Source organism: Girardinichthys multiradiatus, chromosome 10 (genome assembly GCF_021462225.1).
Source record: "Girardinichthys multiradiatus isolate DD_20200921_A chromosome 10, DD_fGirMul_XY1, whole genome shotgun sequence".
Classification (NCBI taxonomy): domain Eukaryota; kingdom Metazoa; phylum Chordata; class Actinopteri; order Cyprinodontiformes; family Goodeidae; genus Girardinichthys; species Girardinichthys multiradiatus.
The window spans coordinates 3134998-3148162 of NC_061803.1; the positions used below are offsets into that span (position 1 = coordinate 3134998).

At 39.3% G+C, this 13165-nt stretch overlaps 2 protein-coding genes and 1 long non-coding RNA gene across 24 annotated transcripts in view; 1 reads left to right on the top strand and 2 right to left on the bottom strand.

Moving 5' to 3' along the window:
• si:ch73-103b11.2 (centromere-associated protein E) overlaps positions 1–8473 on the bottom strand; it is a 55634-nt gene extending 47161 nt beyond the window's left edge. For 5 of the 9 annotated variants that reach the window (XM_047377008.1, XM_047377011.1, XM_047377004.1 and 2 more), the window contains exons 1-3: positions 7733–8473; positions 3915–3992; positions 2019–2084 (exon numbers count right to left, since the gene is read on the bottom strand). In XM_047377008.1, the coding sequence (XP_047232964.1) occupies positions 2019–2084; positions 3915–3992; positions 7733–7852 (264 nt within the window). In that variant the 5' untranslated portion in view covers positions 7853–8473. The remainder of the gene's footprint in view (positions 1–2018; positions 2085–3914; positions 3993–7732) is intronic. The other 4 variants (XM_047377010.1, XM_047377005.1, XM_047377003.1 and 1 more) reach the window with 3 other exon arrangements.
• Positions 8474–8591: 118 nt separating this feature from the next.
• On the top strand, positions 8592–11851 carry LOC124875136. 2 transcript variants are annotated; one of them, XR_007039980.1, is made up of 5 exons: positions 8592–8814; positions 11009–11097; positions 11198–11257; positions 11388–11546; positions 11734–11851. It is a non-coding gene; the product is annotated as an uncharacterized LOC124875136 (long non-coding RNA). The 2 variants fall into 2 exon arrangements; XR_007039979.1 differs by having other exon boundaries at positions 11009–11546.
• Positions 10250–13165, bottom strand: part of LOC124875134 (actin-binding LIM protein 1-like) — a 32027-nt gene continuing 29111 nt past the window's right edge. For 6 of the 13 annotated variants that reach the window (XM_047377013.1, XM_047377015.1, XM_047377012.1 and 3 more), the window contains 5 exons: positions 13094–13158; positions 12818–12860; positions 12700–12707; positions 12348–12422; positions 10250–12117 (listed from right to left, as the gene is read on the bottom strand). In XM_047377013.1, coding sequence (XP_047232969.1) covers positions 11896–12117; positions 12348–12422; positions 12700–12707; positions 12818–12860; positions 13094–13158 — 413 coding nt within the window. In that variant the 3' untranslated portion in view covers positions 10250–11895. Of the gene's footprint in view, positions 12118–12347; positions 12423–12699; positions 12708–12805; positions 12861–13093; positions 13159–13165 lie in introns of all 13 variants that reach the window. The other 7 variants (XM_047377025.1, XM_047377024.1, XM_047377014.1 and 4 more) reach the window with 4 other exon arrangements.

The following is a 13165-nucleotide window of genomic DNA, read 5'->3' on the forward strand; positions in this document are numbered from 1 at the left end:
GGGTTTCCTTAGATAGAAAAACTTTTTAACCAATTTGAATAAATAACTGAATCTGACTGAACTGTTTGATAATTAGGATTAATTGGAATATATGAACCTGACTTGAAATCTGTATGATTGGATTTAACTGACTTTGTAAAGTGCCTTGAGTTGACGTGTTGTGAATTGGCGCTATACAAGTAAAACTGAATTGAATAATTTCTGACACCTGTTGCTGACATGGCCTCTTCTGACAGGAGCTCTGTGCCTCCCACAAACAGTTTAGACTAGACCGTGCTTTGTATAATCCTGGGCTGCACCTTTGTTTTGATGCTGTGTCTGATGTTTGTCTCTACAATGACAGTAGAAAGAATTTCTCACCAAATGAATTGCGTCTACAGGAAACCTTAGCCCACACTTTGTTCTCTGTGTTTTGTCTTGTATTGCTACAATCAGGACAGAGACTGCTAAAGCTCTTCATAATCTGCCCCACGTTACACATACCATGGTCAACTGCTGCTGAACAAAGAGACAAAGCCTGCTGCCTTGGCAACATGGCCCTGACATTGGTGGTGTTGGGCCGCTTTAGAAAAAACAGGCAATGGATGCAAACAAAACAATGGTTCGATTCTGTATGGTGTGAAATTCAACATGTTTTCAAAATCTATGCAAATATTAACTCAGTAAACATGCAACAGACATTCAGTAGCAACAAAATGCTTTTTTATCTCCATTATTTTTCTTCTTGTGAGTGATTTTAGCATAAAATAATAGCAGAGGTGCATCTTGTTGGGCAATCACTGTAGGCGGGCAACCCTAAATCATCGACCTCTCCAGGATATTTTATTCCATTCCCCATCAAGACTGCGCCACATCCTGCAGGGTGCAACCACAGCCCATATGGGCTTGGTTACACCAAGACTGAGGAGCCTGAAAGCGAGGCTGAGAGGAAAACACAGGGGCACCTCCTCATCCACAAAGTGGTCTAGTCCTACAACATGGAGGCTGTGATGTGGGCTACAGGAAGTCAGTACTGGCAATGTCACATAATACAGCCCACTCTGAATATTAACATAAAAAGTGACTGCGAAAGGTTAGAATAAACTAAATATACCTGGGTATCACTGGGAAAACAGACTAAAATATCAATAATTTAGTTCTTTATTCAACATAAAACAATTATTCTAAAGCTCCTGATTGACAAGCAAGGCTTTATTTTTAGTGTCACTTGATATTTCCAGCTTGAGACCCTGACCGCCCCGTCTCCTTTTCACGCTTTATTCAGAAAGCAGATGAAAAGATGAAGAGTGACATCCTGAGAGCCACGAATCAAAGGACATCTCCATCTTCTTTTCTTCTATTCTGTAAACACATCAACCTTCTTTTTCCTCCTCAAGTCATCATGGAAAAAAAGGCCCAAGGATGACAAAAACATTAAGGCTACTGCTGTATTTACAGTAGAATCTGCAGGTTACTTCACACATTCAATGACGATACAACACAAACAAGTAATAAAAACTAGAAACTGAGTTTTCACGCTACCAGGAAAAGTAAAGACCAACTAGATGCAGTTTTTAATACAGCTGCTTTAACCTCATTTTAAAGTCCATTCCACACAGAGGAAAACAAGCGGTGTCCTGGTTCAGGTCAATCAATATCCAGCAAAGCATAGAACTGACAAATCACATCATATTGAAACAGCTGTGTAAAAAGCCCACAAGAGATGCCTGGTTTATGGGTTGATTTCAAAATAGCACAAAAGATCATTTAAAGATAACCTGTTTTATGCTGATAGGTCGTCACCGCAGGGTTCTTGCACAATGTGTGTGCAGTTTGTTAACCACAGAGCAAACAATCTGGCCAGCACATGACTTTAGTATGAACACCATGTGGTGTCACTTCATTCCTTCAGACACCGTGCTGCTTAGTTTCGTGTTAGTGTTTACTGTGAAAGCCAGTTTGTTACAGAGCATGACTCCGTTTTAAACATTAGCAACTATCCCCAAGTGCTCCAGTAAGTCAAATAAGGTTAAACTCACCATTTCATCCAACGCATAGCGAAGTAACCCATGTTCATAGAGGATGAAGAATCTTCTTTGCCATTTCTGTCAGAAAAACATTTTTTTTTGCATAAATAACAGGTTTAACAGTTAACAAATAAAAGTTTCATTAAGCTTTGTTTTTAAGGCTGAGATTTTTTTTTTATTTGTTATGGAGGTCCCTAATTTACAGAGAATGAACATTTAATGTCTAAGAACAACCAATCTTTGTCATCTTAATGTTAACTAAGTTCACTGCTTGCTTACTAAATATGACACATTTTAAGGCTTTCACTCAAGCTGAACAACATTTCATCAACAAGCATCAGCTGCTCCAAATCACCCAGTTTAACATTTCTTTCCTTCCACTCATGCATGTAAAGATCTACAGTAATGTCTGGGTGAGTGCATTCCAGCTGTTTGTATCGATCCTAACCCTACAATCAGACCTACCCTTTCCAGAAATGTATGTTGTAACAGAGTTTTTGTTTCAGTATTAAAGTTCATGGGCTGTTATTCAACAAAACCAAATACATGAAACGCCGACAGCTTCTCTGTAAGCTATGAATACGACGGGCTGTGGAAGGGCTAAGAAGCTCTGCATAAAACTGTTGGCCTGTTTGTCTTTATTGGGTCTGATACTGGTTCAGACACTGACAAATCAGTTGGTTTTTTTTTGTAAATTAAACATCTTAAAGCTATAAAGAGACCCACTTTTTCAGTCTGTAGCACCTAAATGTTCAGCTTCACAGAAAACAGCCACAAAGTTCTTATCGATGCATTCCCAGTAAAAATGTTTTAAAGGTTTACACAAATTACTTTGACTCTCCTGATGCCTGGTTCACACGGTAGGATTTTAATGCCAGTCAGAAAGCGAGTGGACGGAAACACGGAAGAGGATTACTCTGACCTCATGTTTGATCTCGAGAGGTTTTGTGAGATTTCCCGTCTGACATCTGAATGTTTGAGAGTGAAATCTGTTCACCACATGCTGTCGGACCAAACCTGTTATATCTACAATTTTAACGGAAACCAGGCATTAGAATGAAAATCAGAGTAATTAGGTCATCTCGATCGGTCTGTGATGTTAACGTGATCTTCTAAACACAACCAATATTGCCATTGAAAAATCATAAGTGAGATGTTTGTAACAAACAAACTGAATCACAATAAAGCCACAGACTAACAAGCTGATATAATGCAGTGGTCCTAAACATTAGTCACTGAAGACATCAGCCATTTTACTCTGTTATTAGTTTCCTGGTTAAGTCTGTTGACCAATCTTCTTACATCAGCACTACGTATAAGACACCAATTACAGCCCAGCAGTAAAAACAGGACTGTAAGAAGAAGCAGAGAGTATCAGGGATGATGTCAAAGTGGCAGCACCAGTCTGATGATAGGAGATCAAGGGGTGCTTTTCTCAAAACACATATGGAAGCCATCAGTGTGGCTGTGGGAACTAGGTCCTTCCCTCTCCTCCCCCACATCCTCCCTCGTTCCTTTTTTGGGATGCACCACCACGAGATAATCTGAGAGCGGATAAAGTAAAGCTTCCATTAACATGATGATAGGGAGGTGGGAATCCCAAAATTATGTCAATATTAGACTCATTAGTGCTTCACAACAAGGCCTTCCATGATAGAGGGCCCAACTCCCACAGGAATCTGCAGATTCTACCAAACAGCCAGAAGAACCGAAGCAACACCTTGTCAAACGGGTCTCAGACAGGGTAACAAAGTTAAAGGATTACTCGTGTCAGCACCACTGATACAGAGAACATGACACCAATCAGGTACAACAAGGTAAAGGTGTAACATGTTTCAATTTCCTTCATTTCATCGGGCTTTGCTAAAACCTGACTAAAATACATGTGAGTTGAGCTAGAACACTTACTCGAGATCGTTGTAAGGGGTTGTCGAAATTTGTTCCCTCTGGTGCCAGCAGCAACCATCCTCCATATATGGGCTTTGCCTGGTGAGTGGGGGGGGGGGGGGGGGGGGGGGGGACCAAACACAAAGAGTTAAAACCAAACAACTTATTACAATCTTCAAATTGGTTTTAGCAACATCCACGTTATTGGTTACAGCTGCTAGTTGCTCCTACATGCAACAAACTATTGGTTTTCATTGAACCTTTTCTGAATTAACCACAAACTTATGGATTTTATTGGGACTCTGTGTGACAGACGGGCAAATATGGTCTCATCTGACCAGAGCATCTACTTCCACACATTGTTGGATCACCTGCATGGCTTGAAACTACAAACAGGACTAATTATGGCTTTATTCTTACAACAGTGTTTTTGTGACTCTTCCTTGAAGGCCAGATTTGTGAAGCACACAACTAATAATCCTCCAGTACACAGATTCTCCCACCTGAGCTGTGGCTATCTGCAGCTCTTCCAGAGGTATCATTGGTCTCTTAAATACTTCTCTGATTAATGATGTCCTTGCATGGCCTTCCAGTTAAGGTGGTCGTCCATGCGATGGCCTTCGTCCTCCTGATGCTATTAGAATCACCAATCCTCTCCAACAAATGCAATATATTAGAATATATTTAGGGATACCAGAGTAAAAGAGGCACACTTGTCGGATTTTTATGTTTAAACCTTTTGAACAAACGTGATGTTCTTCCCTTCAGAATTATATACTTTATGAGAGTCTTTTCCATAAAATCCCAATAAAACACATTTGAGTGGGTGTTTGTAATGTGACAAAATGTGAAATAATTTGAGCAATATGAAGGCTTTAGCAAAGCCCTTTAACTGCCTGCTACTTGGTGAGATCACATATTCTGACTCTATTTCAGAACATTTTACCACGCGTTTTATTTTCACAGCAAGATCGGACTTAGTCACTAAATGCCTCGGGTGGACCACAGGTTACACTCTCCTGCTGGCTTTATTCCAGAGCACCATGCTGCCTCAGAAAAAAGGCGAGAAAGAGGAAAAAAGCCAAACACACATGATTTTTCCCTGCAATCATGCTGGTGGGCAGACCGGCGGGTGGGTGGAGGAAACAACAGGCAGAAGCTAACAGCGGATCACAAGCTGAAGAGAGAAGTAGCAGAATTATTTGAGAGCTTTTGTGGCTACAGAACTGAAAATCAAACAAGCGCTGAAGGGGAGCAAGCTGGGCTGACAGTTGGCCTTTCTTAAATTGTTCTGGTACATACTTGAGCTGGAGCCACAGCAGTAGTCAGCGTTTCTTTGTTGAGCCAAGAAAAACCCATCCTGTATACCCACCACCTTATTATGTGTACAAATGAGCAATTAAAGTTTACTCTAAAATCATCCCTACACCTAAGGAGCTTAAATTAACTCCCTTACATAATCCCATTGCACTTTCCAGTCAGTGCGACGGTAGTGTTCAAGTCAGCTTGTGGAGCTCTGGCATTTATAGCTGCCTGGCATCTCCATGTCTTCCAATCAGAGGTTTGATTACTGTCATAACTTCAATCCTTAAAAAGCTGAGAGTAATCTGCAACAAAATCCTCTTTCGCTTTGATTACAAGCACATTTCTCCCCTGAACGATTGTAAACAGAATTACTTGGGCTTAACCTTGGACAGCCAAGAATCTGAACAGACCTAATAAAGCATCCATAAAGACATAAAAAAAAAACTCACATTCCCAAACAAAAGTCACATAAATGACACTAACTGTTGAGAAAAACTGTGACACTGAGATACTGTAATGAACAAACATTTAAAAGGAAAGTGAAATCAGCAAAGAAAAACATTTCTCCTCACATGACCTGACAGAAACCTCATATAACAGATCCCTGAAGAACAGAGAAACAACCAGCATCAATGTAGGTCATTTTTCACCCTTCACCGCCTAAACAGAGCCCTTTTAATGTGTTCAGCCAGCACTGGCTACAACCACTTTTAAGTCCCCTCTGATCATAAAAACAGGAGGAGAAATTTGAGTTTATTCTAAAAATATCCACAAAAGAGAGTTGCTGTTTTGTTGCAATGGTCCTTTAGCAAAACTAGTAGTTAACCATAAAACAGTACTAGTCAGAAAATAGGTCAATTTAATTAAACCAACTAAGAAAGGTTTTTTTTGAAGGTGTGTGTTGGATGTATGTGGGCTAAAATGTAATATGCGCTTATGCTGCAGAGAAACATTTATTCACATACAAAAATAAATAAAATAAAATGAGAGAATGCCTTATCCACGTCTGTCCATGGTAAAGAAAGTATCCCACAGCATGATGCTGCCATCACTGTATTTCACAGGAAGATGAGTAGTGTAAGACTTTTGCATGTGGGTCAAAAAGTTGAATTAAAACCGTTGAACTCCTATCTAACATGTGTTTGCAGTTTCTTACAGCAAATATTAATTGAACATGAGTTTTAAAGTGTTGCCACAGACTCTGGATTTTGGTCTGGACCATTCTGACACATGAATATGCTTTGAGCTAATTTATCCCATTATAACTGACCTGTTGGACGATGAATCTCTACCCTAGCCTCCTCATCATGGTTTCTTCCAGGATTGAACTGAATTTAGCTCCATCTAGCCTCACTTCAATTTTGATCAGCTTCCCTGTCCCTGCTGAAAAGTCTCCCCACAGCATGACGCTGCCGCCATCATGCTTCACAATGAGGGATGTAGTGTTCAGGGTGATGTGCAAGCTTAGTCTTCCCTACTACACATAGCATTTAGCATGAAGGCCAAAAGGTTGAATTACAACCAGGTCCTTTAACTTCCAACACTACGCACCTACCATGTTTGGAGCTTCTGCCATCAAATGTTGATTGTCAGAAGCTGAATTTATTCTTTATAAGTAAAACCATGGAAAAATAAATATTCTGGATATCAAGTTAAACAAAAACACTTTCCAGTCCAACAGAAAAGTCTTTTCTTTTTTTCCAGGTTAGCGAAGCCAACACCTGGAAACTGACGAGGAATCTGTGTTAGTAACAAATGTGTCATTCTTGTACACCATCAACCTGGCAGGGTATGACTTTACAAACATCTGGTGTAAACCGATGACTAACAGATCCGTCAGCAGATGTTATACATGCTTTGATGCATTGTGAGATTTTGTTCCAGTCAACTTTCTCCTCCACTTGCACAATAAAATGACACTGAGCTATCCCCTTGGAATCTCAGCCTCACCGCTTATTTGGGCATATATAATAAACAACGGGGAAATTATAATTATACATTAGGAAGAGAAATAATAGTATGTATGGACTGAGCTGGCCCAAGGGCAGAATTTGATTAGGAAAGCCATTTACCACCAGTTACCCACCAGTCACCACAGCATCACAAACATAAAATATAAATTGTGTCAGCTTTAGCATTTGTGCTTCAGTTTAAGCTTTTCGTTAACTAGTGTGCCAGCTATCTATTCTATAATACCTAAATAAATCAAAAATAACCAAAAATTCTCATATTTGCTATTCAGGAAATGTCAGCAAATGTTAGAGTGTTTGCCTTGTTCGCTTCTGCCTCAGGCCGGCACTGTGTTGTATACTGATTCAAGCAGATAGCATGTATGATAACTATAAATGCATAAATTAAGGTCAATAAGCGCCCTTCCTTGGGCTGCATGATAATTATGTTCAATTAGCTTCACCTTTGTCCTTAGCAGTCCATTGACGCATGAAAAACCATCTGAAACATCTACATGGAGTGTCATGAATATTGGGTTAATTGACATAAAACTTTATAAATATATATAGGAACAAGTTTTGTACCTGATTCAGGTCTTCGTCGTTCAGCAGGTGTGATTCTCTGGGTTTGAAGCAATTCTGACATTTACTTTTGTTGAAAATGTTGGCTTGAAATTTCCGACAGGCGTTTTCCTTCAGTGACATGATGGTCAGCGGGAAAACGCGAATGTTTTTACGGGCAACAAAAAAACCCACAGCCCGTGTTTGAGGAGCCAGTCTGTGAAAGCACACAGGGAAATGTTGGGCTCCACCGAGGAAGAATGCGTGAAGTCCATTAACAGTAACAGTAACAGTGCGTGGGTTCACCTGTGCTGCGTGGCCTGACGCGGTTAGTTGCCGCTCCGTTAAGTGGTATCAATGATGGTCATCGTGCAGCTAACGTCGACTAGCTAACTTTTTCTCTCCTCCTGGAAAGTTGTCCAATTAGCCGTTCGTAGAAACATGTAGTTAATGTTAGATTTTATCTCAAACTCGTCCCGCAGCGAAGTGACGACGCTTCACAGGTGACGCTCCGGGCCTCCAGCTCGCTGCAAAGGTCCCGTCAGCCTCCATCGGCCGTAACGGCTGCACCGAAGCGAAGGGAAGGGAAAAGGAAAGCGGAGGGAGACCCTTTCTCAGTCTTGAACATCAAATAAGTGACATCGTCGTTACATCTCTTCAATGCCTGTAGCGTCTTTCTTCATAGCCAAACATTACTAAAACAACTTTAAACACGCCATCCACGGAGCTGTCAAACAGCTGGATCCGTTCCCATGGTTCTGCTGAACGGCACTGCTGCGCAATCTGCGGTCGATGTTTTCATGAAAATTCTCATTCTGGCCAAACATCGTCCGCGAAGGGAGAGGGCGGGGCTATGGAGCTCTGAGTGACACTTTTCTCAACCAATCATATCACTGACACGCTTCAACTGTCCAATAAAAACATCCGAAAGCATGGGCATCTTCTGTTCAGCGTAGGTGGGCTTTAAAGAGCTCACGACAGCAAAACTAACTTCCTTTCCATACTAATACTAATAATAATACCAAATAATATAATCTAATTATGTTTTATTATTATTATACAAGTAAATTGTTTTTTTATAACGGAGCAAGTATCTTAAAGAAACGGTAGGGTACATATCTACGCATTTTTCATTTTTTTATTAACATACAAAACTAGTTATTAATGACTTGACAGCCTGACAGTTATATGTTTAACGTCATGGATGAATATGAATTTAAAATAGAACATTGTGTTTTTAATTAATTGCAACATATATTCAGTTTTATGGCATTTTTCTGTCACCTTTCACTTATCAATGTATATATATATATATATATATATATATATATATATATATATAACACATCACAAAGCTCCTGGGGTTCTGTTTTGTGTTGGATTTTTATAAGGCCAGTTTGTTTGCTTTGTTGATAAAAGAGAAGCAACTGATGAACAGTTTGAAGTTTGAAATATTCATTTATTTACCATGTTCAGTATCTAGCATCATTTAAACTACAGTTGATTACTCTTAATATTGTATATGCATTATGTTAATATTATTATATGCTTTATACCTATTATAAAGGGAACCGCGTAAGAAGTTACATTCGTAATGCTTCTCTTTTTAAAAGAGAACAAAAAATAGTGACTTCTTGTGTGCTTTTTATTTTAGGCTGCAGAGCGCCATCTGTTGGTTGTACATTTTCAAATCACTGTGTTGCCTGGAGCCAACTACTGGAAGTTAATGAGTTACAGTTAGCAGGAGCTATTATAGAAATAATTACACAATTTATTCCTTCATTGAGTAGTTTATCTTTAGCTGAGGTGGCGTCTTTGTTGTCATCTGAATGAAAGTTCAGGAAGTGAATAAAATATTCATGCTAAAGAAATTTAAAAATATCCAGAGTAGAAATAAAATTCAAATGAAGGTGTCTGTTTAAAGATATTTTATGATTTGAAAATGCAACACTGCTACTAAGATATCAAGCTGAATGCTCCAATGTGAGAGAAATTTGTGGTTTACTGAAGCCCTTGTTGGAAACCAATAAATATACACAGTTGATAAGAAGGAAGATTTTAATTTGTGGCGCTTAAAGTGGTGATCGAGCAGCAATATGAATAAACGTATGTGGTAAAACACGAAAAGAAAAACATCTGCAAACAGTACTCAGAAATATTCATGTACTCGTACTCGTCATCTTCCGCTTATCTGGGACCGGGTCACGGGGCAGCAGACCAGCAGACTCAGCAGAGATGCCCAGACGTCCCTCTCCCCAGACACCTCCTCCAGTCCCTCCAGCGTTTCCTGGGCCGTCCCCTGGGGCTCCTCCCAGTGGGATGTGCCTGGAACACCTCCCGAGGAAGGTGTTCCAGGCGCCTCAACTGGCTCCTCTCGATGCGGAGGAGCAGCGGCTCTACTCCGAGCAGAAATATTTTATGTAGTTAAAAACATTTCAGTGATAATTTATTCACACAAATCCTCTGTATGACCTCAGATTCATGTCATTGTGTATCCAGGTAAAGTTAAGCATAAAAATGCAGAAATAAAAGAGTCAGTTGTTAAGTGAAGCATTTCATGTTTTAGAACTTCTGCAGCTTTGAAACTCAAAACAAAGAATGTAGCATTTCTGTTAGTCATCCTTGCATGATTTTACAGCTTATATGCACTTTTGTGATCTTTTCAATGATGTCACTCAACATATCTCAATGTTTTGCACATTAATTCAGAAATGAAATTAACTAAAACCTCTTAAAATATTTAAAAATATTATGTACTTTCATGAACTTTCATGTTCAGGAAAAATGGTCTGAGGGACAGTCTCAGATACAAACATAATACAAAGACTCAGGATACATTTTACCCCTTTTTGCCTGAACTACTGGGTTATCTCTACAAATGTTTGAAAACTAACCAGTATTAATCTAACCGTGTTCAGCCGGTGTGTTAGCAGCTAACATTCATCCTTCAATAGCCATTAATGGCCAGAAATGTTTCTTTAGAGTAATAAACTTCTCCATTTACCGATAGAAAAGTCTCAGCATTATGCCAAATTCAGCAAAAACATTAAAGTCAAATAGACAGAACTAGGAATACTGTTTGTTACAATGATGGTTTGTTAACTATTTATATCTCAGTTATATGTTATTCATCAATAAATAATTAATTACAAATAATAAACTGTTTAGAGATCATTTTAAATCTTATGGTAAGGTGGTGCCAAATTGTCAATTTCAAACACCAACAAAAAAAAAAAAACAATGACATTAGCAAACATTTAGAAGAGATTCGCCTTCTTCTTCATGTCATTACGTTTCCAGAGTGGAAGTCTGTCAAATTCTTGGATTTTCATCCCAAAGATCTCAGAGAATGAACCTGGAGATAGGTGGCGCTGTGAAAAACAAAGCAGGTAAGAACAAAAAAGTAAGATCACAAAGAAGAAAGCTGTAGATAAAATGATGCCCATGTTCTGCATCATCACACTGTTGTTTATCTGCTTTGTGTTTCAGTGTCATGGGAAGATTCAAAGCTGTTGGTGAATGACCTCAATGCTGACAGCCAAAGATAAAGTATTTGATCTTTATAAATACCATATTTCCCAAAGTGTTATACTGCATGTCTTTACACACACATGAACTTTGAGGACATTGTAATTTTTCATACAAAATCTTTAATATTATGTTGTCCCACCCTCTGCAGCTACATTGGCTTCAGTTCCTCTGGGAAGACTGTCTACAAGGTTTAGGAGTGTTTATGGGTATATTATGACCATTCTTCCAGGAGAGCATTAGTGGGGTCAGACACTGATGTTGGATGAGAGGGCCTGTCACTCAGTCTTTGCTCTGACTCATCCCAAAGGTACTTTCTCAGGCAGGGCATGACTCTGTGTAGACCAGTCAAGTTCTTTCATATCAAACTTACTCATTCTTGCCTTGTGGACCTAGCTTTTTGCATTATTTGGAACAGGAAGGGCCATCCTCAAACTGTTCCCAAAAAGTTGGCAGCATGAAATTGCTCAATATGTCATGGTTTTTTGAACCTTTAGGTGTTCCTTTCCAACTCGGGCTCTTAGGACACCTGAATTCAGTGTTATGGAGGGATGACCCAATACTTTTGGCAATACGGTGTATCCTGCAAATATGTACCACTGCCACAGAATTTAGGCAAGTGCTACTTATATGTTGCAGCAATGACGTGATTATAGCATTTAATTAATCTTATGATACACTATGCAAATGCTCAGATTGCACTGATGAAGATTTACTCGCCTCCGCAGATCGGTAAACATGCAGCAAAGACTCATGGGACAAACTGAAGCCGGTGGTTTTACAAGGAAATATTGTCCTACCTCAAGCCTTGTTCTGTCAACATCCTTGGGAAGCTTCACCCGGCGGCTGTTTGTGACTTTAAGCAGCTCATATGGGTAGATCTTCATGGAACAAAGACAGGTTGACACTCTTTATTCATATCTTAACATTTGTGTGACGAGGTGAATTATCTAGGCAAGGATTTCTAAAGCAGCAGCAACACTGGCACACAGACGATTAAGACTAAAGTTAAAAGCGTGCAAAAATACCACAAGCCTCCACTGTTATCATAGGTAGTAAAGATATAGAGTCATGCCTTTCTTTAGATTAAAGTTAAAAAAACAATACTTGCTTTAGGATCCAATAAATTAGGCATAGACACTCCTCTATCCGTTCGTGTTAGTGGGAGTTGATCATCTTTGGTGAGCTACAAGGTGAAGCACACACATGCAGAGAGCGAGAAGGTCACAGTACCATTAATCAACAGGCGAGCAATGAATGGTTAGATTACTGGAAGTGTTAATGAAGTTGCTTTGTAGATAAAATGAGCAAAGCGGCTGAGAGTTGTTGTGATTCACTGAACTAGAACTGTGAAATGGCTAAACTTCCTTCACAGAACATGCAGTTGCACACACTGAAGGAGATATGGTGACAAATGCATGACCAGGACTTCAGGACTTCGTGGAAATGAGTTGCTCTCTTACCTTGAAGTCTGCAAGAAGAGCAGAAGAACATATCACCAGTTTAAAAATAGTATCTAAAAAGTTTGAATAGTAGGAATTATGAGCAGTGTTGTGGAAAAGATAATACCTGCATACTTACTGAATCTGTCACTGTTGGTGTGGCAGTAATCAGCTGACTGAGGCTTAAAGAGCAGAAACACCCGGGAAACATTTACAGGATAGGAAAATATTGGATTATTGTGCTTCCCTAATAATCCAGTGAAGAAAATACATAAATCTATAAAATATGTTCTGTTTGGTAAACTTCAACTCTTATAGTTAATTATACTGTAAATGTATTAATAGATTGACCAGTTAAAGTCCTAAACAGCCATTCTCTCCTTTCCAGAACAGGAAAAAGTCATGTTGAGCTTACCAAACTCAGGAAGTTTTGGCTGAATCCGGGCAAAGAAGCTGTTTGGGATATGGAGGAATCTGGATCTGTGTG